General features: G+C 41.9%; 2 protein-coding genes across 29 annotated transcripts in view; one reads left to right on the top strand and one right to left on the bottom strand.

Annotated features, from left to right (window-relative positions):
• GMPR (guanosine monophosphate reductase) overlaps positions 1-13490 on the top strand; it is a 28263-nt gene extending 14773 nt beyond the window's left edge. For both annotated transcript variants that reach the window (XM_035124751.3, XM_060277962.2), the window contains exons 7-9: positions 4417-4459; positions 6623-6782; positions 9172-13490. In XM_035124751.3, the coding sequence (XP_034980642.1) occupies positions 4417-4459; positions 6623-6782; positions 9172-9349 (381 nt within the window). In that variant the 3' untranslated portion in view covers positions 9350-13490. The remainder of the gene's footprint in view (positions 1-4416; positions 4460-6622; positions 6783-9171) is intronic.
• Positions 13491-21245: 7755 nt separating this feature from the next.
• Positions 21246-26226, bottom strand: part of ATXN1 (ataxin 1) — a 202769-nt gene continuing 197788 nt past the window's right edge. For 25 of the 27 annotated variants that reach the window (XM_035124729.3, XM_035124742.3, XM_060277955.2 and 22 more), the window contains one exon: positions 22585-23252. In XM_035124729.3, coding sequence (XP_034980620.1) covers positions 22722-23252 — 531 coding nt within the window. In that variant the 3' untranslated portion in view covers positions 22585-22721. Of the gene's footprint in view, positions 21733-22584; positions 23253-26226 lie in introns of those variants that run through there. The other 2 variants (XM_088675227.1, XM_088675228.1) reach the window with 1 other exon arrangement.

Below are 26226 nucleotides of genomic sequence, written 5' to 3'. Positions count from 1 at the left end.
CCAAAGACCTTTCCCCCTTGGTTATCTGGTGTTTGCACTAGATGAAGCTCTGGTGTTGTTTGGTTTCTTCCTGAAGTTATTTGTGCCTGTTAATGTGTCTGTGATTGAAATAAGACTAAACAACTCTCTCCTCTTAATTTTCTGCCCCTCTGAAGCAGACACAACTGAATCTCCTATTTCATAAACCCTGCTGGTTTTTAGAACACCATTTGCTTGACAACAAAAAAGATTATTTTTAACAAGTTCCTAGTTCCTCACCTGAGCTAGTTTTCCATGTCAGTTCATATCTTTGCATATAAATTAGGGACTTCATGCCCTCTTAAAATGCCAGATGAGGAGCCAAATCTTTTACGTATCTCTCAGAACTGTAAAGATTGTCTCAAAAGAAGAATTGGTAACTATAGTTGCTTTTGTTGTAAGTGGTTGGACTCTGATGAGTGCTTGGGGCATTCAGATCCCCTAACAGCCCACTGGTAGAATGCATGCAGATTCAATCCCTGGCATTTCTAGTTAAAAGAATCAGGTTGGAGGTGATAGGAAACTAAGAGACCAGACAGCTTTGGGTAGTCAACAGTTGAGAATACTGAACTAGTCGGGTAGATAATCTGGCCCTAGTAGCTTGACGTACGAGAGAGATTTTCTTCTGTTACTGGCTGTAATTTTTGCATCTCATTGCCATTCAACTCCCACTTCATATTTTCTGTCTCTCTGTGTCTATATGCATTGTTACAAAAGTCATGTTCCACACCCACTATCTGCAAGATTCCCAGGGGTTCCAGGCACTCACCCAGGGTCTGTGTTGCTTTGGAGAATAGAGACATGGCGGAGACTGTTGTAGCTTTAAGAAATATGGTTTATTCACTTAGTTACACCTTCGGTGTGCATGGAGGGAGTTCAGTTCTTACAGCATGGTCATTTCAAGAGGGTCTTGTCCCCTCAGTGGCGCAGCCCTGGAGTTCAAGGCATCTCTCCCAGCCAGCCTTCACAAGATAGATCCCAGTCTTTCTTCTCCCTCTTTTCTTCCCAGCACACCATGCTCAAAACTCTCCTGTCACTTCGAACCCACACCCCACCACTGTGGCAAGTTGGCAACCTCTGTCTGCCCAGGCTCAGGCTCTCAGATGGGCTATCAACCCATTTTGTCATGTTAATGCCTCTATCTCAGGTGAGGCCCTGGCTTGGGAAGGAATCTTAGCCTGTACTTTCCCACTGACCTCCAATCTTCCCCTCAATACTCCAGATAAACAAAATCCTACCATTTATTAATTTCTAGTGTTTAGGGCAGACACCCCCAAACTGCGGCCCTCCAGATGTTTTGGCCTACAATTCCCATGATCCCTAGCTAACAGGACCAGTGGTCAGGGATGATGGGAATTGTAGTCCAAAACATCTGGAGGGCCGAAGTTTGGGGATGCCTGGTTTAGGGGGCTCCCCCAAATCTATAACAGTATATATTTCTGAATGAAGTAGGCTCTAGTTCTTGAAATATTTCACATGCCATAGGGCTCTTTGTGCTGCAGCGGACTAAGCCAGCTACCCCTCTGAAAATGTTCTTCTGTGATGATCTGTTATTTGGTCCAAACCTGTAGCAAAAAGCCAGAGTGATGTTGGAAAAGCTACCCAGTTAGTTCCTATTTGGTTTCCTCCTATGGCAGCTCAGCAAAGAACCAAGGAATCAGCCATCATACATTGTAGTGAGCCCCAGCTACTTAGGCTGAAAGGACAAATTGCTGGAGATGCGTGACCTGCTGTGGAAAAGAGGCAACCTCAGGGTTCCTGCATCTTCTAGTAACATGTCTTAGAGCAAAATATGTTCATGTCATTGTACTCCAGTATTCACCATCTCTGCTCCACTTTGTGTTCGAAACTCCCATTGTTCTAGGTGCATTTTGAGACAGGGAATTTCATGAGGAGGAGCATTTTCTGAGCTCTGGGCACAGTACTGAGCCTAAGATTTTTCAGATTAAAATTGCAGAGTGAAAGGAAAGGAGGAGCTTTTTCTGCCTCCCCACCATAGCTGCCAAGTTTTCCCTTTTCTCACGAGGAAGCCTATTCAGCATAAGGGGAAATCCCTTTAAAAAAGGGATAACTTGGCAGCTATGCTCCCCACTCCATACCTGCCAAGTTGCTGTCGGAGAAATAAGGGACCGGGCCGAAAGTAGCAGACCGGAAGTAGCACTGCCATTTTGGAACTGGGCAGAGCAGCATCAAGTCACTTCTGAGCATGCTCCGCCCAGTTCCAAAATGGCCGCCACGCCAGAATAAACCGGGGAAAAACAAAAAAATTCGTTTTTTCAGCTAGGAACAGCTGGAAAAACAGGGATTTCCTGGGGAATACGGGAGAGTTGGCAGCTATGCCCCACTCCCAGCTACTCTCTGAAGACTGGAGAAGAGACCCTTTTAAGAATATAAGGGGAGTGGGTAGGGGAAGTATGGCTTTGTGGTTTGTTTGTTTTTTGCAGTCTTTAGATGAGGACTAGACGTATGTGAAAAATGAACGTAATATTTTAGCTGCAAGTTCATTTTCAGCTTTGTATTCTTGTTATAAAAAATCATGCCGACATTCCATTGTTGCGCCCATAACCTATGTTTAAGGCGCCACTTAGCTCCTAGCTTTCATATCTCAGTTTCTAACACTGTCCACTTTCCAAGGACAGACAAACCTGAGGTGTAATGGTGTTGTATTACACATTTTGTTTTACTATATATTATTAGGGAGTGAGGAACTGCTGCAAGGGTGTTGGAGTAATGGTTGGGCTGGCTTTAGTTTAAAAAATGTGAGAGCCAATTCCTACATGTCCTTGAGGCCTAGTAAAATCAACATGAGGCAACTTTAACTGTGTCAGTTTGGGAGAGTGACTATATTTTAAAGTGCCCTCTTGTGGCAAGAGCCAGTATTTATCATGCCAGACAGGAGTTCCAGCTAGCGTTGCTTTGGAATAGGGTACATCAGGCTTCTTCAACCTCGCCCCTCCAGATGTTTTGAGACTACAGTTCCCATCATCCCTCACCACTTGTCCTGCTAGCTAGGGATCATGGGAGTTGTAGGCCAAAAACACCCGGAGGGCCGAGGTTGAGGAAGCCTGGGGTACATTCAAACCACCTGCCCTTCCAGCTGAAACCAATTTGATAATCATTTTGTGGAGGTTCCACAGTATCCAAAAGTAGCAAAGCCGGCTTCAGGGCTGGGGAATATTATAGAACCAAGAGGTCCAAAGAGTTTAACATTTGGCTCAGGAGTTGGAATTGACTCTGCACCCCAAAGATTGTCTGTATTCTGTTGATGGGTCCCATTTAGTGGCCTAGTTTGGTCACCACATTTTAAAGGATACAAAAAATGAGGAGTATTTAGAGGATTTGGTAGAACGCTTATCTGCTGCTTGTATGTCTCTGCATTAGTATTCAGATCACTGTCAGATATTGGTTACATGATAAACTACGTTAAGAGCAGTGCCCCCTGCTATCACCTCTCCGGGCTGAATATATATTCCTGCATTTTTCCTCCCTATGGTTGAAGAAATGAGAATTTCATGAAGGCTTTAGTTCTATGAATGTTGAATAAACTGAATAAAATCAACCTGCAATGGGACAGTAAAATTGTGCCTCCTCCCTCCCATGTAGTTGCTTTAACAAATATGCCACTACCTATGAGGAGGCAAATTAACCCGTGTCTGAAAAGTATTCCCTCCCTCCCTCCCTATTTGAGGGTAAAGTATCACATATTATAGGGTATATGCATGTAGCAGCCAATGAATGGATGGATGGATCAGCCGAGCAATTTGCCCAAGGAGAACTGTGCTCAACCTGGGGCATTTTCTTGTTCCCCTCCTCCAATAGCCCTCTCTGATGAAAAAAAAAAATCATTTCTCCGAACATAGTGGCCTAAGCCACATCTTTTGGTAAACCATGGTTTATGGCTTAGGGTGAATGGGCAGCTTGCTAAGGCCACACTGCTCAATCACTCCCAATTCACTTCTTCTCTGGGGTGAGTGAAAGCAGCAAAGCCTGGGATGCAATGTCTGAATCTGAAATTGTGGTTTCCGTCCCCAAAGAAACATTGATCCTAAGGTCAAAATATGTTATTTGCTTTCTGATTATACTTAATTCAGGAGAAACAAACCATCGTCCTTCTAATATGGCTTGTTACTCCCACTTGCGCCAGAGGAAAAGTGAGGTGCCTGCCACAAAACCCTGCTCATTCATGATGAGCCACAACAGGAATGGGAGACCTTTTTGGCCTGGGTGGGCCAAATATTTATCTCCCTGTTCCCATGGGCCAGCTTAGACAGGTGCGTGATCTTTTCATTCCGAACAGTTACCTATTGATATTGAACCGTTTGTGGTATCGTTGGATACAACTATTGGGCTACAACAAATGCAAACTTTGACACTGACTTCTCTCCCTCTTTTATGTAGGATGGAGGATGCTGCTGTCCAGGAGATGTTGCCAAGGCTTTTGGTGAGTATTGTTTGCTGCTTGAGAAATGTGAAGAGCATTAGGACCTACTGTCTTTCTGATTAAATATTTCATCTCCCGTTTATCTTCCACATAACTCAGAGGAAGCAGATTGCAGACTGAAACTGGCCCAGTTCACATGTACTAATCCAAACCATGTCTTAGCTTGGCAGTGGAAAACTGCACCTGGCTAGTGAGCTGGGTCTAGAACTGCCCCTACCCCTTGTAGGCTATCTTTGATAGGCAGGTAGAGCTGCCCACCTGTCAATCATCTGGCTTCATGTGACATCAGGTGATCACACTTCAAAGGAAAAATCAGGAGTGCATTCAGAAGTGTGCAGTCATGAGTGTACTCCCGATTCTTCCTTTCTAATTAATGCTGAGACTGCAAGTTCTTCCTTTGCAGCCACAAGCCACAGCTGCCAAAGAGGAATATTGCTTTCCTGGCTGAAAATGGGGAAGAAGGCAGATAGGCTTTGCTGGTGCGTTTCCACCATCCTGCTTCCCCCACCACCTTGCCCCTCCATGTGAGCAGCAGCGACTCAGCTGTCAGGTCAGGCAAGTGCCGCTGCTCCATCAAGCCACCTGCTGTTGGTTGACACAGGATACAAGCTACATGCAGTTACATGATCTTTGTGGAGGTGGGATAATGATGCTCACTTCTGAATCTGTTGAATGTGTGCCACCAAAGTGCTGATTCTGCACCCTGCTTTAGGCTGTAGCCCTAAGCCGTCTTACTTGGGAGTAAGTCAATAGGACTTCTGAATACACGTTAAGTATTGCACTGTTAGGGTTTATCGACAACTCTTGTCCAACTGCTTTTCCTTGGGGAAAACTGCTTTTTAGTGCTCAATTGGAGCAAATGGCAATTTGGGTTTTCCCCTGGAATAACATTTCCTCCGATTTAGAGCTAAAGAGCAGGTTTTCCCTAGGAAAGGAGCATGACAAGGGGGAAACTACCCAGACCCATGCTCTCTAGGCATGGGACAAGAGGAAATGAGGATGAGCCCTCAGTTTGGTTAAAACCCTCTCATACCAGAATAATTCAATTTGGTGCTTCCCCCACGTTGACACCACTCATTTCCTTATAGCTATACTGTAGTTAAGGCTATTCCAACTTCTCACTACGTTTTAAGCAGGCAGGGGCGACACCTTGCTACTAGAGAAAATGGCTTTATTTCAGTAGGAACCTTTCCTGGAATTGGGCAAGCAAGAAACTACTTCAAGTGGCTCAACTGTTTTACTTTCTTAAGCTTTGTTTTCCCGAAACAAAATCTAATTTCATCTAAATGCAATGAAAAGTGTGCCACCTCCCAAAATGTATGGAAATACATATGTTAGATCTTGGCATTGACTAGTCAAAATTTCAGTTTCAGTTTTAATAATAATAATAATAATAATAATAATAATAATAATAATAATAATTAATAATCCAAGAACAGAGTTTGCCCTTGAAGAGGTCTAGCTGCAGAAAATTGGGAGAAATGCCAAAGGTTGGGAAGGTAGCTGTCTTTCATTGGTGGAAGGATTCTAGTTGAACATGAACGACAAAATTGTTACGTCTTTCTTTCACACAGCCTTTATGATGGTGGCATGGAAGTTATTTCCAAATGGTGAGGCAACCACACTTAGCTGCTGAGGTGGGAAGTTCTACTAGTCTCTTATTTGGGCCAAGGAACACAGGATTCTCTATTTCTTCGGATTACGTTCTTATGTACCGGTATATGCAGATACATGCCAGCAACATTTCATTAGTCTGGATAGCTCAGTTGGTAGAATGTGCTGCTGATAATGCCAAGGTTGCAGGTTCAATCCCCATATGGGACAGCTGCATATTCCTGCATTGCAGGGAGTTGGACTAGATCATCCTCAGGGTCCCTTCCAACTCTACAATTCTATGATTCTCTGCTCCTGGTTCTCAAAGTGTGAAGAAGGCCTTCCTTAGGAAGAAGTTGGATAGAAAACATATATGAGCATTTCTGAACCAATTTCCATATGCCCCCTCATGTAATCCAAGTCCTACTTTTTTAAAAAGATAAAATTCCCATGGATGACTAGGTTTCTCTTATTGATACATCCTGGTTAGATAGGAATCGCATTTCAGCTATGCTCTCTTTTGGCTTTCTTTGCTGCACACTTAACTCTAATACCCTCTTTCTATCACAGGAGCTGGTGCTGATTTTGTGATGCTCGGGGGCATGTTTGCAGGACACGACCAATGTGCTGGAGAGATTATTGAAAAAAACGGCAAGAAGGTGAAGCTCTTCTATGGAATGAGCTCTGACACAGCCATGAAGAAACACGTGGGAGCTGTTGCAGACTACAGGTACCAGCTGCACTCCAAATTTTGGCACAGAATTAAGTTCCACTCTTCCAGCTCCCCATTTTTGGATGTTGTTCCTGGCAGCAAATAGCCGAGATCTAAGTGCAACCTGTTATTGCCAGCAGGCGCCATGGCTGTATCCCTAACTCTCTAGTACAAGGGCAATGAATCCTCGCTAGCAATCCGTCTGGAATTCAGACCAGTGTCTTGTAAATTGAGGCAGCCTGATTATATGAAATGGCCAATCGAATGCAAGAGAAATGAATGCTTAAACCTAATGGTTTAGCTGTGCTTTTGTGTGGTATTGTGGCATCTGGCTTCTAGTTTATTACAGAATAGATTATTTTTTTCTCTAGCTACACACATCACACCCTTTCCTATACTTGCCTTACCCTGTGCAAAGCACAACTGTCGGACAAGAACCATACACCCAGTTCTGTTTACTGAATGGGAATAATTTAAATTAAGGAAATCAGTATTCAGGAGATAGCATCCCCTGGTTTCTTTTGGCTGTAATAGGGATCTCAGGGTGCAATAACATGTTTGGGCCATCAGTAAGCTGTCACCTGTATTTCCTTTCAAAGCTTGTCTTTTAAACAAGTGAAAGAGCCCTTGTCAGATAGTCCAGACTGCCCTAGAAATTCAGACTACTGATATATAATTATGCATCTTCAGTATAGTTAATATGAAACACTAATCTTTCCCCCACCTGACTGGGAGAAAGCACCTCAAGAGAAGCCATGATACGCTCCAGTAAATATGTGATTTTCTCATCCTGGAGCTGTCAAGGAGATTGGATCAGCTAATAAGTACATTATGAAGGTTTTCATGAGCATAAAAAACCCTGTATGGACTTAATGCAATTTTTGCACTGGTCAGTGATCTCCGGCGGGCCAGGGAAAAAGGTGAGAGCTGTTTCCTAGTTCTGCTAGATCTCTCAGCGGCTTTTGACACCATCGACCATAACATCCTTCTGGACTGTCTAGAGGGCTTGGGAGCTGGGGGCACTGTCATACAGTGGTTCCGCTCCTTCCTCCTGAGCCGTGTTCAGAAAGTGGTGGTGGGGGATGAGTGTTCAGACCCCTGAGCTCTCACTTGTGGGGTGCCTCAGGGTTCTGTCCTCCCCCCCATGCTTTTTAACATCTACATGCAGCCGCTGGGAGAGATCATCAGGGCGTTTGGGCTGGGTGTTCATCAGTATGTGGATGATACCCAGCTCTACCTCTCTTTTAAATCAGAACCAGTAAAGGCAGTGAAGGTCCTGTGTGAGTGCCTGGAAGCGGTTGGAGCATGGATGGCGGCTAACAGATTGAGATTGAATCCTGACAAGACAGAAGTAGTGTTTGTGGGGGACAGGAGGTGGGCAGGTGTGGAGGACTCCCTGGTTCTGAATGGGGTAACTGTGCCCCTGAAGGACCAGGTGCGCAGCCTGGGAGTCATTTTGGACTTACAGCTGTCCATGGAGGCGCAGGTCAATTCTGTGTCCAGGGCAGCTGTTTATCAGCTCCATCTGGTACGCAGGCTGAGACCCTACCTGCCCCCGAACTGTCTCGCCAGAGTGGTGCGTGCTCTAGTTATCTCTCGCTTGGACTACTGCAATACGCTCTATGTGGGGCTACCTTTGAAGGTGACCCGGAAACTACAATTAGCGGCAGCTAGACTGGTGACTGGGAACGGCCGCCGGGACCACATAACACCGGTCCTGAAAGACCGACATTGGCTCCCAGTCAGTTTCTCAGCACAATTCAAAGTGTTTGTGCTGACCTTTAAAGCCCTAAACAGCCTTGGTCCAGTGTGCCTGAAGGAGCATCTCCATCCCCATCGTTCTGCCCGGACACTGAGGTTCAGCACCAAGGGCCTTCTGGCGGTTCCCTCACTACGAGAAGCCAAGTTACAGGGAACCAGGCAGAGGGCCTTCTTGGTAGTGGCACCCACCCTGTGGAACGCCCTCCCACCAGAGGTCAAAGAGAACAACAATTACCAGACCTTTAGAAGGCATCTTAACACAGCCCTGTTTAGGGAAGCTTTTAATATTTTGTTGGAAGCCGCCCAGAGTGGCTGGGGGAACCCAGCCAGATGGGCAGGGTATAAATAATAAAGTATTATTATTAATCTAAGTTTAAATTTTGTCTCCTCTCCCTGCCCCTTTACACAACCACCACCAGCACAAAACATTGCTAGGGTTGCCTTACCAATCTAATCTTACTTGAGCGATGGGCCTTGTACAAGCAAAAATAACTGTGTGTGTTTGGAGGGAGCTTGTGCTGTTGAAAGGCCCACATCCAGTGCATGTTAAGGAAAGCACTTTAAAAAAAATCCTAGAGAAATGTGACTTTTGTTTATTGAAAAGAATGCCTCCTACTAGTGCAAATCAATCTGCTTTTACCTGCAGAGCTTCAGAGGGCAAAACGGTGGAGGTGCCTTACAGAGGGGACGTGGAGGATACCATTCGTGACATCCTGGGCGGCCTACGATCTACCTGCACCTACGTGGGAGCTGCCAAACTCAAAGAGCTTAGTCGAAGGACAACTTTCATTCGGGTAACTCAGCAGCACAACACAGCTTATTAGCCAAAGGAAAAAGCTGTGGGGCTCTGAAACGTGCTGTCTGCTTCTCCCCCTCTTCCTTTTTTTTGGGGGGGGCAATATGGCTTCTTGCTGGCATACTTCAAGCTAGAAGAGGAAGCAGGTTGATTCCCCCCCCAAAGTTTGTTGTAGTGGTGGGGTTAAGCCTAAGGAGGTGAAGCCATACACTTCAGCTATGCCCATGATGATTTATTCTTTGTTCAAAATACAGTAGCACTCTATTTTATAGCCTTGTCTATTTAAATGAGAAATCTAGTTTGATCTAGTCAGATCTTCATTCTGTTGGAACAATTCCTGTTACCAATATGAGCAAACCCACCCAAGCTTTTTACCAGTTTCTTCTGCTCCTTCAACATGGTGCAGAAGTCAGAAAAGCCAGGAGAGCAACTGTGAAAACTAGAAGGTGCTCATTGCTGGGGTGTGGCCCTAGCATGCCAACCTTCAGCCAACACCTCTAGAACTAAAACTAAAACTAAAAAATAAATAAATAAATGCTGCTTTATTTTCTCTGTGACATTAAGTACTTGATTTTTAATGTGTGCTGATATATTCATGTTCTTAAAATGGTTGATTATAGTTAATTTTATTGCAATGCTTTGCTGGCAGAGACATTCAAACAAAGGAAATGGACATCTCTTTTATATTCATGTAGAATATTTCCAAGATAATGGTGGTTGCTATATTTCTCAGATTCCTTTAGTTAAGGACAGAGGACAAACATCGGCTTCATATATATTTTTTGGTTCCTGCTGTTCAAGACCTGTTCAAGATCAAGTGTTTCCAGACACTACAAAATACTTGTAGGGAAGTTGCAAGTGGAGTTCTGTAGTTTTAGGCACCAGTCAAGGCCATAGATCTTCGGCCCCACTGCTCCTTGTAACCAAGGCCTTTCAGATAAGGGGCAGTGTGGTCATGACCTTCAGTCTGCAACTACATTTGTCAAAATGTCTATCACTGTGGTTGTTTGGGGGAGGCAGGGCCAGAAATGTGGAAACTTATCCAAATGCAATAGGGATTTCATTATCAGAAATGCTATGAATCTGAACAAACCTAGTCACGTGACTGCCAGTTCACTGGCTAAGGTTTTTTTTTTTGGTCATGCAGGCCTTCTGCGACTTCCTTTTCCTCCATTATAAGTGATGGCTGCCTGCCTCTTAACATTAAAGTGCTGGACAGTGAAATTACCAAGTCCCATGGTGCATCTGCTTCACTTTCTTACATGAACGACTGCATTCATAGATAGATATAAGGATTACCTGTTATGACACTGTTAAGACTGGGGGCAAAACCTGCCTTCCCTCCTGCATTGGACAGGGAGCTCAGAGGCGTCTCTGAGTTTTTGTAACCCACTCCCTCCCTTGGAGTCATTAGCAGCCTTCCTTTGAAAAGCCAGTTTAACCTGGGGTGGGTTTATATGGGTTTAAAGCCGAAATAAATAAACCTAACCTAACCTGGGGTGGGTGGAAATGTGGCAGGAGTGTAGGAGTATGCCAATGAAGAAATGTAATCTACTCATTTCCTGATTATTTTACTTGCATAGATGATCTAATAAGTAAAGAGACAATTGAGCATACAAATGTACACACTAATTTCTGAACTGGAACAGTGTTTTAAAACCACAGCAGAAAAAGATAGCAGCCTAATTTACTAGCAGGTTTGAATTTTCTGGGATATTGAAAGCCACAGCATCACATCTCTGTTGTACTTTTAAAGTACTCAATCCCATCCTGGAAGACACTGCAACCAACTATATTGAAGGTGTGTGGTCTAATTATATATTACATTTTAGGAACTTGAACTGGATTTTTTAAAAAAATGTCTCTTCATTCTCTCCAGTATTACCTTATCTTCTAATCTTGAGACTTAAAGGTGCAGACAAATGGTCCTTCAGCAGTTAAGATAGAAAAATTCATATTGCAACAGGTCCTTCCCTGTCAGCCCTATGGACTTGGCTGCCGTTAAGTCTTTGATATAATAACTGGAATAACAAAATTGACAGCTTTACATGTGTGCTACACGGAACTTGACAGTGGATATGCGTAGTTGCCGGGCATTCACAACTATGACATTTCCAAAGCTGAACACATGCAAGTGATCTGAAAGCGCAGTGGAAGTTATTTTTTTAAGGAATGGTTTTTAAACATCAAAACTGAAATCTTGAACCCACACTCACTGAAAAGTAAGTTCCACTGAGTACAGTGGGGCTTGCTTGTGAGTAGTCATTCATTGATTGTGTTTTGAAGAATTAATTTTCTCCTTTGGGTTGAATTTAAATATAAAACAGGAATATGATTCTTTTAAACATGCATTCCCTATTTGAAACAAACTATTCCTAACTTTCCCCCTAGAACAGAATTACCTTTCCAATTGCATGGCAAAGCTTTGCAACACATGATACGTTTGGATTTGGTTATGTTTCCACCATCTTTCTAAAAGTGTTAAATGACTGCAGAATGGAAATTAGGTACACCTGCTCCCACCCTCAAATTACCTGGACATCTCTCATGACCTTGCAATGCAATGGTATTTTAAAACCATCATACCTGCTTAAGACACTTCTGGTTTCACATGGAAGAGAACCAACAAGAGCAGCTGAAATGATCTTCTTAAAAAAATTATTTAAACCTAATTGAATAGCATGTGGTGAGATTGTACTAGATGCCTGTGCAAGCAGAGAATGGATGCCTTACAAATAATGCATATATATGTGTTAGAAGTGTGCAGATACTTTTTAAATCAATGTAGAGTATTGTGCAGACAGGAAAAGCCACACCAGGGAGGCCAGTTCTTACATTATTGCAGTGGTGAGAGAAGCACTTGCCTTAAGACATTGCCCTATCACTCATCATAACCTAAGACAGGGAGAAGTTTCTGCTAGTAATCTTTGGTATTGTTGAAGACTCTACCTCCCATCATCCCTGGCCACTGCCATTGTTGATTGGGGTTGAGGCCCAACATCTGGAGGTTTTGAATCCCTGTTTAGCAAGCACCAGCCTAGACCCCACCTGAGGATATATTATTGCAGTATTATGTGGGTGGTTCCCCTTACCTTATGAGCAGACCCCTAGCGAAGTTAACTGTGTCTTGCCTTCCTTCTTGGCATGGCAGCAGCAAATCCACACTGCACAGAAAGGTCCTGCCGGATGTCAAACTTGAAGCTCTGTGCTCTGCCAGTGACCCTATTGTTATAAACATCCTAAAGGAAATTGAACAATACAGCCCAACAATATCTGCAGTCCCCTCCCTTTACCTCCATTCATCCTTGATTTGAGGAAAGCAAGTCCTCAAGGTACATACAATTTGGATGCAGCCACTGAAATCACACACAACCAGATAAAATGTTAAAGTATCATAATTTTAAGGATGCATGAATACAAAGATAATTAATGGAACAGAATGAGCTCTAAATGAATTCAGAATGCGCAATCATACTATGCATGCATTTTATATATGACTAAAGTTCCAGTTTTTCTTTGAATTTGGGTGTGTGGCAGGGGACTGGACAATAGAATTGAACTGATTTATAGAAAACAATGGCAATTATATGCAATATGCATCAACTTCTGTGTATATTTTATTATGGAAAAAATAAATATGTTTTATTCTTTTTTAAAAAACAAAACAAAACACCTCCTTGTCACAAAGATGAACCTCAGGGTAAACTTTCATATGGACAAACTGCTATTTAAAAAACGAAACAAACTGTCCCACCTCCTTCTTAATTCATACACAACAAAGAACACTTATTTGCAATTGGCACTGTTATTTTTATTAGTACGAGTATACTGAAACAATAAACTTGTACTGGTATACAGACAATTTCTTTAAAACAATTTTGTTCAAATTTTGAATCAAACATTGTTTTATTATAATAATGAAATAATTTCTACCTAGAAAACCTGCAAGCACCATCAAAGAAAGGGACCATAAAATTCAATAAACAGACGCGAGTGTATCCTACAAATAGACACACCACGATTAGAAAATAGAATATGAATTCTTCCATTTTTTTATATTTGTTTTAAAAAAGCTAGTGCAAGTACAATATTTTACACTGGAATTACAGAGAGTATGCACGCATATGGAAAAAGGTTCTCTTGTCACAATAAAAGCTCTTACCTATGTCTGTATGCACTTAATTTTTTTCTCCTCTTTTCTGTAAGGTGCAAAACATTATTCCCTCCCCATTTCTCCTTTGTACTGGCCATTGCAGCCCAATATGACCTCAGCATAAAGCTATGATACCCCTTTTCCTATGCCAACACTAGGCAGGACATTGAAAGTGTACTTTTCAGTCATTTGAATAAGGGAAAGAAGCAAGTATGAACCACCTACTGACTTTGCAGTGCTTCTTTCCTCAAGAACTTGCTGGATGCTTATAATGTTGACAAGATTGCTACCAAATTGAAAGTAAGGGTCTCAAAGTTCCCTATTTAGATGAATCAGAAAGACAAGTATTTAGTGATGTTACATATTTTTTTAAAGGTATTTTTAGTATTAGCTGTTGGGAGTAAGTAAAGATAAACTTCATATCCTAACAGAATAATTTGAGAGTCAACAATTCTGGAATACAATAGAAAACACGAGAACTCCAACCAGCTAAGTAAGTGCAGATATTTATTGCCCAGAAACAACATTTTGAGGCATTTCAAGTACTTAAGGACTGCCTTCTGGGGTTAAACTTAAATAGACACAGAACAGTTTGCAAGTAAATCTAAACCATCAATCTACTTCTCAAGTATGTAAGCTAAATTTACATCCAGATCAGTCAATTAAAATGTTTTCTCTCCTGCCAGCTATACAGCCTTAAAATGTTCAACATGTATCAGAACTGTTATCATTTCTCTGGGCAATTAATACCTGTACCTATTTTTGTTCCTCCTTTGGCTTCAGGTTGGTGGAGATTTATTGGCAGCCATTTTGAAATGTAATTGCCCTCTCTATGGAGATAGCAATCTCAAGGGGAATTGCACATATATACACTGAAAGGCTTCTAATTTTCAGAGCACTCACTTGGTGGCTAGCTCTTCTATAAGTTGGTCTACCTCTACTAGTTTTATAACTCAACAAAATCAACACATTTGAATGATGATTGCAGCCCAAAAGTTTCCTATACTAAGCATCCATTGGCTGTACAACAGTTCACTAGCCACCCCCAAATAAACACACACACACACACACCTACACCTTTGAAAGTGGCAAGTGCCTATGATCTGGACCTCTATAGCGTCAGTGAAGGTGACTTGCGGTATTATACAGCAGTTCCAGCACCAGTGAGTTAAGTCCTATTGCAGAGGACACCTCCAATGGCTGCCTATTGTATGGCTGAGGAAAAAGTGAACAAGCGCTTCAATCAAGCAAAAGGAAAATGAACAAACAAAAGCAACCTTGGGTGAAGCCTCTGATTCATTCTCAGTGGAAGACTCAAGTCCTTTCAGAGCACAATGAGAAAAACCACAGAGTTTTTGCAATCCCCATTGTAAAAGCACTCCTTGACCAAATGCACTTCATTTTATTGTGTGAGAGGCCATCTTTCTGCACCTGAAGGGGCCATTTTAATATAGAATTATATCCCCCCCTCCATATTTAATGCCAGAACAGAAACTTGGATTCTTACTACAGACTGAAAGAGGGGAAGGGGAGAAGGATTCAGACAACTATCAATCATCCCCCAGCCCCTTTTAAGGACTCCCTATTGTAAATTAATTTTACACCGTTACCCCATAAATTTTCATATTCCTAAATTCCCTTCGTGTTTTTTTGTGTGCGCTAGTAATATATATTTTATATATCAAACCAAATGAAAAAATTCAAAACTTTCTGCAAAACTGCTAGAGTAACTTAAATCATGTCTTTAATACCTCCAGGCACCAATGAAGTTTGCATGCGTGCTCTGTGAGAGGTTATGTGGAATTATGGGACACAAATTGCTTATTCCTTCTTGCCTTTTTGTGGTTGCAAGAACGCCTGGTGACAAGCACTTCTTGTTCAGTATTAAATTCTTTGGGTTCTTTTTCTTTTTAAAAAAAGGAAGTGCAGAAGACATATAGATCACCATCCCTAGAAGGAGTTAGGACTTCCTAATCAAGTTTAAAATCAAAATAGAAAAGGGACAAATTGTAGCATGATGGTGAATCATTCTCCCCTGCCCCAACAACGGGATTCATGTAATACAAATACAAAAGTAAGCATAGTTGTCTTTGAAAAACCTGTTAATTAACATTTCTTTCCAGCCAGAACCAATACAATCAGATCACCTAGATGTGAGAGTTTTCTATATACAAATAATGTAACTTTCACCCTTTCTCGGCTTTTGTACTTTTATTTCATTTTTACAAACAACACACTATTTCAACATATCCATCGCTTTTCAAACACTGAATGAATCATTCCAACATTCATGTTTCTTTTGTGCAATTTTTTTTTAAAAAAACATTACCTGTACTCCTCTCAATGTGAGTGCTTCAAAAGTTTGTTTAAGCTTCTCATCAAATTAGGTTCACGTAAAAAAATATTCCCACGAGTTAATAGTGCTACAAGTAAAGATCCTATCAGTAAGGTAACACGTCTGAAGCGAGGTCGTCTATGTAAAAGAAATTGAACTCTGGAGTAGAAGTGTGCAACTTGTTTGGAATTTCCCTATCAACAGAAAAACAGAATACTGCTCTTGGAAACTACAAAAGAAATCAACAGAATAGTCCTGTGCTCTCAAAAAACAACAGTCACAATTTGGGACACTATTCATTTATCTTATTTTTCAGGAATTGCCAGGGTTAAACATAAAAAAAGCAAAAGCACTAACCACATTCTGCTTAAAAACATATAGAACAATTTCCCTTATCCTCACGCTATCTCGGTGCCTGTCCCTAAGTTGGACAGCACTGCTACCTGTGGTGAAGGGGGCAGAAAAAGAAAGTGCAGGTCACATATTGCTGTTAACAGAGTTCAGTTCATAGTGGATGTGACACAAGAGGACTCAATTTTCTTAAAGCAGATAAAAACAAGGGGTGGGAATCCAATGAACTGTGAGCAAAAAAAAAAAAAAAAAAAAAGGAAGAGAGCCACTAGTTCACTTGTGCAAGCAATAGCAGAATTGTTCATATGGGATGATAATAAGGTAGGTTCTATGGTCATTTGCATTCTTCTACTTGCATGAGAGCTGTAAAACAGCCCTTTCATGCACACAAAAAACATCTTCCACACGCCGAAGGTTACTTTTGGATTTCAACCCATGGATGGATGCCACAAAGCCAACAGTGTCAATCCAAAAAGGCAATTGTTAGTGTGTTCTATTACCTTTGCAGTTTGGGTCACATAACGGCTGCTTTGGTTGCCCATTTCATTATTTCTGAACTGCTTGTGGGTAAGCCCACGCGGCTTGTGAGTAATAATTTCTCTGATGTGTTCTGAAAAAATGATAACCACACTGTTGCCATCAAAGGTGAAATAACATGCTTATGAGAAGGTTAGAAGTCACTGGCACCCAAACACGCCAAAGTTCGGTGGGTGGCAACATCTGAAATAATGCACCCCAAGTTATGATAGCTCCAATGCTGTAAAGTGAGAGGGAGAGAGGGCCTAGCCATGAATTTAAAAGCATTGTTTTTGAATGGACTGGTCTAAGAATATATTTTTCAGCACAGCTAGATTCAGGATCTCAAAAAAGATGACCCTACATATTCAAAGAATTTGGAGAACCGCAACTACTCCCTTGTAGGATTCAGTCTGACGGTGTACAGATTTGCAACACTGTGGCCTGGATGTATATGGCATCGTTTTTATTTTTTGAAAAATGTTTAGAAACCAATTTCTGGAAACGAGAATAAACATTATGCTATTGACTTCAAAATAGCACTCTCATTTCCTACTCAAAGAATATCACTGTTGTGATCCCGCCCCACCGCCCAATTGCTTGGCAACATATCAGCAAAACAAGCCACTGTACACAGAGGAATTTTTCCCCACAACCGAAAGCTACAGTTCACACTAGACCTGCTGCTTTATGTCGCAATCTACATGATAAATCTAGAAAGTTAATCCACGACCATGCAGGAAATCCAAACGTCTCCTTGGAATTGAACATCCCTACTCCAGAGCAGAAAAAGTGCTCCTTCTGGTCACCTCAGTGTACCACACATACGCCAGCCCCATCCCTGAGTAAGAGGTGTGAAAGGTTTCAAAATGTTCCTTGATTTAGGGAAACGAGTAGTGATGTCACTTCCTGGCTCAAAACTGCCTTCCTCCCACCAATTCAAAAGTGACACCAGGATTAAAATAGAGGGATAAGACATGCATTTTTCTTCTTCCAGGAAAGGGCAACGGGGTGGGGTGGGGAAGGAAGATGCATGGGAGGGAATAGAAAACACAACACAGAATAGTCCAGGTATAACTTACAGGATACGAGGTAAGTGACATCACACTCTGAAACCCTCATGATGTAGCCCAAACATACTGAAATGACATCTAAGTTAAACACTATAAGGAACAGTCATTTTATACATAGATATAGATATATAGATATAGATATATTTATTTAGAAATTCCTATAAAGAGGTTCTGGTTTTTTCTTTTTCTTTGCCCTGACTAATTTTATTGGTGATTGTATGAGTTTTGTTGTAAACTAAAACAGGTCTGGTACAAAAACAAAGAGGAGGAAAGACTGGTGTCAGTTAATATTGCCATGTAGACACTGTACAGAGAGGCCTCTTACAATGAAATTAACCTTAACATGTTCTCCGTGCCTGCCAATTGCTATTTAATCAGTGAGAAGGAAGTGGGAAGGGAGCGATTCTGTGAATGAGAGTTTATAGGAGCAGCCCAACAGGGTTAAAAGAATTTTTCACTTGAAATTAGGTGCCTTTTCCAAAACAAACTAAGGCACTTTAGAAGCCCAAGACCAGGCATCCCCAAACTGCAGCCCTCCAGATGTTTTGGCCTACAACTCCCATGGTCCCTAGCTAACAGGACCAGTGGTCGGGGAAGATGGGAATTGTAGCCCAAAACATCTGGAGGGCCGAAGTTTGGGGATGCCTGCCCAAGACTCAAATGTTATTCCAATTGATGAGGAGGGCAGAGGACCCAACAGAGCCCTCAGTGCAGACAGACATCAGCAGGACCAGAACTCACCTCGAGTCATTTCCAAAAATGCGGCACATAAAAATGTAACAGAACTGGTCCACAAATCATCAGTTCCTCGCCACAACCAAGAAACGCAACCAGGGGTGTTCCAGCAGCCAAATGAGCTTTCTCCTTGGTCATGGAGAATTAAGAAGCACAGTGTGCATGTGCTCTTCCTCCTCTGCACAGGGCTAGATTTTATCAAAAATAAAGAAGATGGTTTAGTAATAGTTAAGGGCATAAAAATACGACATGGTGAGGCTGCAGAAGACTGCTGGCACTCATCCAAGTAGTTCTTGTATTCACAGAATCTCTCCCACCCCAGGGCCATCCTCCCCAGCTTTAAAGTCCTTCTAGGGAGGAATATTATCCATTTCCCGCCTCCTCTATCTAGATTCCCCACCCTGCTTTGAATGTGGAGGCCAGGTGGAGTAGAATCGAGAGCTGTACAGAGTCCTTGCTCCATGTGTGCCAAACATATTTGCACTCAGAAAGGTTCTGTGGCTAACATGGAGCGAGGGAAGTGTAGGGCCCTAGATTTAAACACACACAAAAGGGGGGTGGGAAGGTCAAGCCATCACCATGTGGGTGAGTCTTAAATTGGCACATAAAATATTGCACATGCTAAAAAGAAGAAGAAGCAAACAACAAAGGGGAACAATGTTTGGAAGGAAGCAACAACTGCAGGATTCTAAGTCTGCAATGCAAGCAGTGAACAAAATACATTCCTATTGCTCCAACCTTTAATTATTATTACTGTTGTTGTTGTTGTTTACTTGTTAGTGTTAGTTTTATAGATACGGTCAGTTTCATGATCCCTGCTTCCTTTTATGTCTGATGCTCTCTGTGTACATGTGAAAATAGTGGTACTGATGGGAACGAAATAGGGATTTTTTGCCCCCTGTCTTTTTAGTCCTCTTGCCATCAGAGGTTGAAACGAAAAACAAAACAACAAACAAACAAACAAACAAAAAGAAGCCAAAGTAAAACTCCAATAAACAATAAATTGAAAGTGCCCTGAGCAGAGTTTATGGAAGATTAAGCAAGTTCTCTGAGCAGAAATGTTGAAAAATAATAATTACAGCACTAAATAAGCAGTGTGATTGTGAGGAGGAACCTGCTCAGCTATTTGGTAAATTACTGAGAGGTTACAATTCAATTCAATTCAAGACAGATTTCAAGCTATTTTAAAACTGAAACACATTTTTGGTGCACCCCAGAAAATGGTACAAAAATGATTAGTTCTGGTGTGAGCTAAGGTTCAAGTAACAAACCAAGAGACATAAGAATTGAAGGGACGGGTAGAATGGTAGTTAATTTTATCTCCATAAAACATATTATATTTAAGCAAAAGATGAGGAATGAACATTGGAGGAATCTGTTCATTCTGGGTTCTGTTCTGATATTTATAATTTCGATTCTTGATCTGAAAAGGCCTCAGATTTGCAGAGGCCGAACGCAACCAACAAAGCCACATTCACAGTCCAAGTATCGATCAAGGGAGATGAACTCCCGTTGGGCAAGTATCTCAACTAAATATTGGTTGAGCTGAGACTGAGGTCACAGCTTATCCTTCACCTGAGTGCCAGGGGTGTTCGAATTGGCCTTTTCTTCTTCATTCATTCCCCGGACAAGGCCGCTTTGAGGATAGTGGCTACCCTAAGGCATGCGGAATGATAATGGAAAACAAATCAGGGGTGAGCAGCCTCTGTTTACCCAGGCAATATGCCCTGGCTTTGGATTGCATCCAAGAATAATTGCAAGTGGGGAAAGGAGAAAACTCATGTCCACCCGCCCACCCCTGATAAAAAGGATTGCATCCTAAAGTAATTGCAAGTGGGGAAAGAAGAGGATTCAGACCCACCCATCCCTGATAAGGAGAAAGCAACTGATGTTAATGACTTCTTATGCCATTTTCATACACAATGCTAAGCCCACATTTGAGCTCCCATATAATATCTGTACCACGAGAACATTGTTAACATGGATAGAACGTGCCAACATCAATTTTAGATTCACATTATAGACCAACTCAAGGAGAGCCCAAATTAAGCCTTGTGTGTGAAAATGTCCATAGTATCTCATCAGGAGATCCTAAAGCTTCAAAAATCAATGCAGTATTTTAATTAACTGGACATAGCTGTGTCTTTATTAATGTGAATTATTCGTAGGCTGGTGTCATCCGATCACTTGTCTGTGAGTAGTCACTAGGGCAATAAAGTGGCTCTGTCAGGAACTGGTTTCAAGATGGAAGCCACAGAAATCAGCAGGAGTTAGGACCTCCAGATCCACTCTTAAATTTGTTTCAGATTTGTGGGAACAGTAACACTGCCAAGAATAAAAGAGCTTAACTGGGTAAACGTTCTACCCATTGTCCTGTTTTGTACCAAACTTTTGACATCTACATTGTACTACTAATGGAAAAGTTCTTCAAAGTAACAAAGAGTAGTATTCACAATAATAAAATAACGAAGGATTAGAAGTAAAATGAAAAACCAAAACTTGCTTCTGTGTCAAAATCTCTCTTATGGAAACTGAGCAAATCTGAAGAGGAATTCTCAGACTTTGTCCTGGTTCAGGGTGACAGATATGGTAAGAAAATAAAAAGGTTGAAAGGAAACCTAACCCTATAAAATGGCCTAAAGTTTAGGCAGGTTAGTAAGTAATTGCTACATTTGTTTAAGCTTCTTCAGTCCCTCTCCCTTCCCCAAAAATTATTAGGTAAAAACTGCAGGAATACCACACAAATGATAAACTCAAGATGTGCAAATTGCAAGATTCTTTAAAGTCCATCTTTTTCAAAAACACTGGACAATAATGATTTTTTTTCTTCTCTTTCTTTTATACTCTCTCTTATTCTTTTATTATCTGTCAGCTCGCATATGCCTTTAACTCTTTCACAAGCATTAGTTTTAAAAGTGCCTCCTATTAAGTAGTCCTCGTGGACAATGACTGTCACATACCAGTTCATAATTCACATTCATCCCTTTGAAACCACATGAAAAACTTTCAACATCTTGCTTGTGAAAAACAACAACAACCCCTCTACATAGTTTGCATGTAGTTTAACAGTGTTGAAGAGATCGGTTTTCTTTTCTTTTCCTCTCTCTCTCTCATTGAAGAGATTAAAATGAGATACAGTACTTGCTGAGTGTTAAGCCAAGATGTTCGGCAACGAAAGTGTGAAACAGCATTTTAAGTGCTTAAGGACATTCTATGTTCATCTTCGACATCCACTTCCTTGTGTCACACTGAAATTTGGAAAAAAAAGTGGCACTAGTTGTCCATCGTCAGGAACTAAAAACAGTACTAAAGTTAAAAGACAAATATTTGCAACCTGAAATGCAAACAACTATTATGTCCACTCTCCCAAAGGGGCAGTGCATATTTACCTTGTGGAAGCAAATGCCAGTGGCAAAACTCTCTCTCTGACCCTGTGCAGAAGCAATGACGATGATGAGCCCATGCAGCGTTTGCTAGGCCTATCTATGGCAACAATGTCCTACTTTAAAGAAATCCCCAGTGTTAACAAAGCAAGGAGCGTTCGCTGCGCCCTTGCAATGCAGCTGTACTAGCAAGTGGAGATGAAATGTCTGTATGGCAGCCTCTGAGAATGATAATAAAAAATAGTGCAGTCAACTCCCATTGTGGGGCAGAGGATGTAGTTGGGGGTTGGGGAGATGGGAAATATGTGGCAAACTTCGGAGGGGTGGGGAGGAATTTAAAAAGTGGTTTTACGGTACAAGCCTCAAGAGAATGCATGTTTCTCTGGCACTGCCTCTGGATCGGACTCCCAACAGCTGCTAGCTGAGAGAACGACCAAGCCACACTGCCATGGGACTTCCGCCCTCCCAATGAATCAGACATTAGTGTTTGTCTCTGGTGCAGTTCCCTCCCTTCCCACCCCCTTGCCAAAGACAGCCAAGGCTTATTCTGCTTGAAGTGTTGGAAAAACAGGAGTCATGGCAACAACATTTGCTTCCACAAAGGGTGGGGATGAAGCAGATACTGCCCCTTTCTGTAGCTCTCGATAAAAATAATCACCAATGAACACTTGAGGGGTGAGGGGAGTATGCACCAGTCTCCTGCATAATACCAGCTGCAACTATAACAACTAGGTTATAACATAAACCTAAAATAAGATGATAACATGTAAATACTGGGTTATTTTAGCCTACAGTACAGTAATCTGGATAAAAATGACAAGGGGTAGCCTAATTTCCTTTTCCCTAAACAGACTTCACTTGCCTACATTGGATCGCCCTTCAATGCAAATCTTAACCTCCTGAGGAATAAAAGAAGGTTTGGGGAGAGTCAACGGTGGCTCCTCTTCTGACTTCTCTAATTTCCGTGTTTCGGGGGCAGACCACCTCCTCTTCCTCGTTGCCGTGGGCTTGCTGGGTTCTGATTTGGTGAGCAAAGATGCTGCAGGCAATCCTATTTTGTCTGGAAACTTCAGTTCACCATTCTCAGATGACATCTTTGCACTTCCCTGATCAATCCCGTTTTCCTGCTCTGCATACCTATGTCTACTACCAGTTAGACTGTCATTTTTAGAGTGCTTCAGCAAGATGCTAGTTGAGTCCATGGACTGGCCCTTTTTGACGGAGCCGTTCTTCAGATTCTTGAGTGTAAGTGATATGCAGACGTCCCCAACAGAGAGTTTGGAACATGGCAAATCAAAGAGCTGGCTTGTTCTCTCAGGGCAGCAGGATGACCAACCTTGTCCAAATACAAAAAAGGGATATTCTACCAAGACTTCAACACTGACCTGCAGGGATGAAGGAAGTGAGGGTGAGAGGGGGAAGGAGGAGAGAGAAAGAAAGGGAGAGAAAACACATTAATCTGAAAATGTTCATCTGAATACCACAACTGAGTTTGACAAAATCAGAAGCCTCTTTTAAAGAGAAGAGGGGTGGGGCGGGTTCAGAGAGAGTTGGTTCCCCCCCCCTATTATCGCGAAACAAGCTTTGCAGTCTAACCCAGCCTTGGCACTCCTCATACTAGACCGTAGCTCAAGTTGTGTTAAAGGTCATAAAGAATTAATAGGTTTTCTTCTGACTGCGGCCCAGCAGTGGAAAAGTAAATGAGAACTACCCAGGAATCTACCATTTTAATGGTGGGTGGGATGTGTTCTTCTCAGAAAGACTTGCCTGCCCCACAAGATACTTCTAAAAGAGACAAAGTCCAACATGGCGTAGCATCTATTTATTTCTCATGGAAGAGATTTCCCATTGCCCACTACTCAAAAAGATCTTTGTAGAGGCCATCTAAATGATTTTCTAAAACTGAAATAAGGGCACTCTAGCTATGGAAAATATGTAATGCAAGCTGTGCTACTGAACAACAATTAAATGGTTCTTTTGTGTGTGAAAATAAATAAATTAAAATAAGCTTGAGGCCGGGTGGCAGGGAGAATGGCTGAAGTCACCTTTACATCAGTCCAGAAGGTAGTTGGGCATTTTTCTCCCAGCTGGCATAAAATATGGGCTATATGCCTTTTGGTATGCAGAAGGGGAAAGTGAAGAAGCTAGGGACAAAGTTGCCAACTTTTGCTATGCCTCTTGAGCAGATTTTAAAACACTTCATTTACCTTCCTTGCATTTTCTTCAGCCTAAGATATCTAGCCTAAGGTACTCCAACACACAACACACCTCACTCATCTGGGGTGAAAACAGGGCCCCCCAATTGCATAGCATACAGCTGCAGAAGCTACAGACATGTGGCTGCTTCCCATGCTAACTGACTGCATTCATTAAAAGCAATTTCATAAGCCGCTTCTGTTCCACAGGGATTAATCCCAAGAGAGATTCTCTGTAGGTTAATTAATACAAGCTGCGGCTAGGGGATAGTTCAGAAAGAAGCCTAATTCTCTGTCCTCTCCTGGGAAACACAAGCAGTTCCTCTCATCTAAAAGTGATTGTGTGGCAATGAACACAATATAGATAGTCTTGGAACCTGAATAAAACCTCAGTCAATTCTGTAACTCAATTGTGAATTTGGGGTTCTACGTGATCTTTTATTTCAGCAACCAGTAATCTAATGCAATCCTAGTAAACATTTAGGTGGCAATCCTATATCCGCTTACCTGAGACTTGGGAGTAAACCGCTTTGAACTCACTTATGAGTTGACATTCATTTAAAAAAAATACATTACTTTTTATTAATGAGTCGACATTCAAATAACTGCACTGCTCGCTCTATTAAAACACACAGGTTTTTAATTTTACTTTTAAAAATGCCCACGAGAAAGTGAATCTGCTATTACAGAACTGGAGCACAGGGGGCCACGATTGGGTATTTGGCAACGTCTCCTTGCTCTATAAATTCAGCTGCTTTTCCCACCCTTTTCATTTTTCATCCCACCCTTTTGCCTGCCTGAGCCCTTACTTCTTATTCATAATGGCGTTCACCCCAAAGTAGGTCAGGATACCATTTGTCTACAGTGTACGCCAGGGAAAGCTAAGGTGGTTTGCTCTGGATGCTGTTAAGCCCCAACTCCCATTGGTCCTTGCCAGAATGTCCAATACTCAGGAATTGTGGGGCTTGAGATCCAGCAGTATCTGAAAGGTACCTGGTCAGTCCTGGTATATGCTGACTAAGAGACTCACTGCAGTCAAAATATGCCCCTTCTCAAAAACTGGCAAGAATATATATTTTTTTAAAAAAACCAGACAGGTAATATATGAAACGCAGCATACTTTTAAAAGGAGGCTGTCAAATAACTGGCTCCTGGGGAAAGTTTAATCATCAGTGAATGTGAAAGGAGATATTCTGTTGTAGATATGATCAACAACGCTGCTCTCCCTCCTATACAACATATCAATGATGTGGAATATATGTACGCTTAAAAAACCTTTAGAACCACAAGCTCACAAGGGGGTGGAGAAGGAGGAAGGAAGAGAAATTCATGGTTTACTGAAGTCATATTTTGTTTGACATCAGACTTCCAGGATATAAGGAGCCCAGCATAAAACTGGCCAGTGAGGAGGGGACAGACAGACTTCAATGGGCCATGATAAAGACTTCCAGAGAGAAATGGGGACATAACACAGGCACAGCATCTGAGTACCATTGCCCGGTAGGGATATCTGAGACTTGCTTAACATCTATAAGGCAGCAGCCATAGTTCCTGGTGGTACTCACTGGTATGCAGTACCGACACCTTTTTCTTCAAATCTTGGCTTCTAAAGTGTGAGTGTGAGGAGGGCGCACCTTTTCTCTAAATGGCAGGTGGCAGGGGGAAGGCTAAGGCAAGACAGACCTAGAAGACCACCGTAAGATGCTCCTGGGCTGCAGCAGCATTTGAAACAGGGGCTTCCTGGCTCACATCCTTAGCCATGATGCAACAAAAATGCTGTCTCTTTTAAACTGAAAAGGTTGCGCCAGATTATGCACTCAGCAGACATTTCAAATTCAAACACAAGACAAAATAGTGATCTACCAAGTCGAGATTTCAACTAGTCAATCAATCAATCAATCAATCAATCAATCAATCAAACAAACAAACAAAAAACCACATCCACCAGGAGACTAGCTGCTACTACAGAAAACATGACTGATCCAGAAGGGACCCTAGAATCTACAGGAAGTCCTAGAATCTACAGGAAACGTAAATTAAACCCACATTTTAATCGTATCTCTCTACACGAGTTGCTCTAAATTCTGGAAGCGTCCCTTGTGAGAAACACAGCTGGTGGAGTATTTTAAGTAAGATGATGTCAGCTAGATTTTGATAGGTGACA

Source organism: Zootoca vivipara, chromosome 8 (genome assembly GCF_965207765.1).
Source record: "Zootoca vivipara chromosome 8, rZooViv2.hap1.1, whole genome shotgun sequence".
NCBI classification, from domain to species: domain Eukaryota; kingdom Metazoa; phylum Chordata; class Lepidosauria; order Squamata; family Lacertidae; genus Zootoca; species Zootoca vivipara.
The sequence above is the reverse complement of the archived record's forward strand: the minus strand, read 5'-3'. Positions and strand labels throughout refer to the sequence as shown.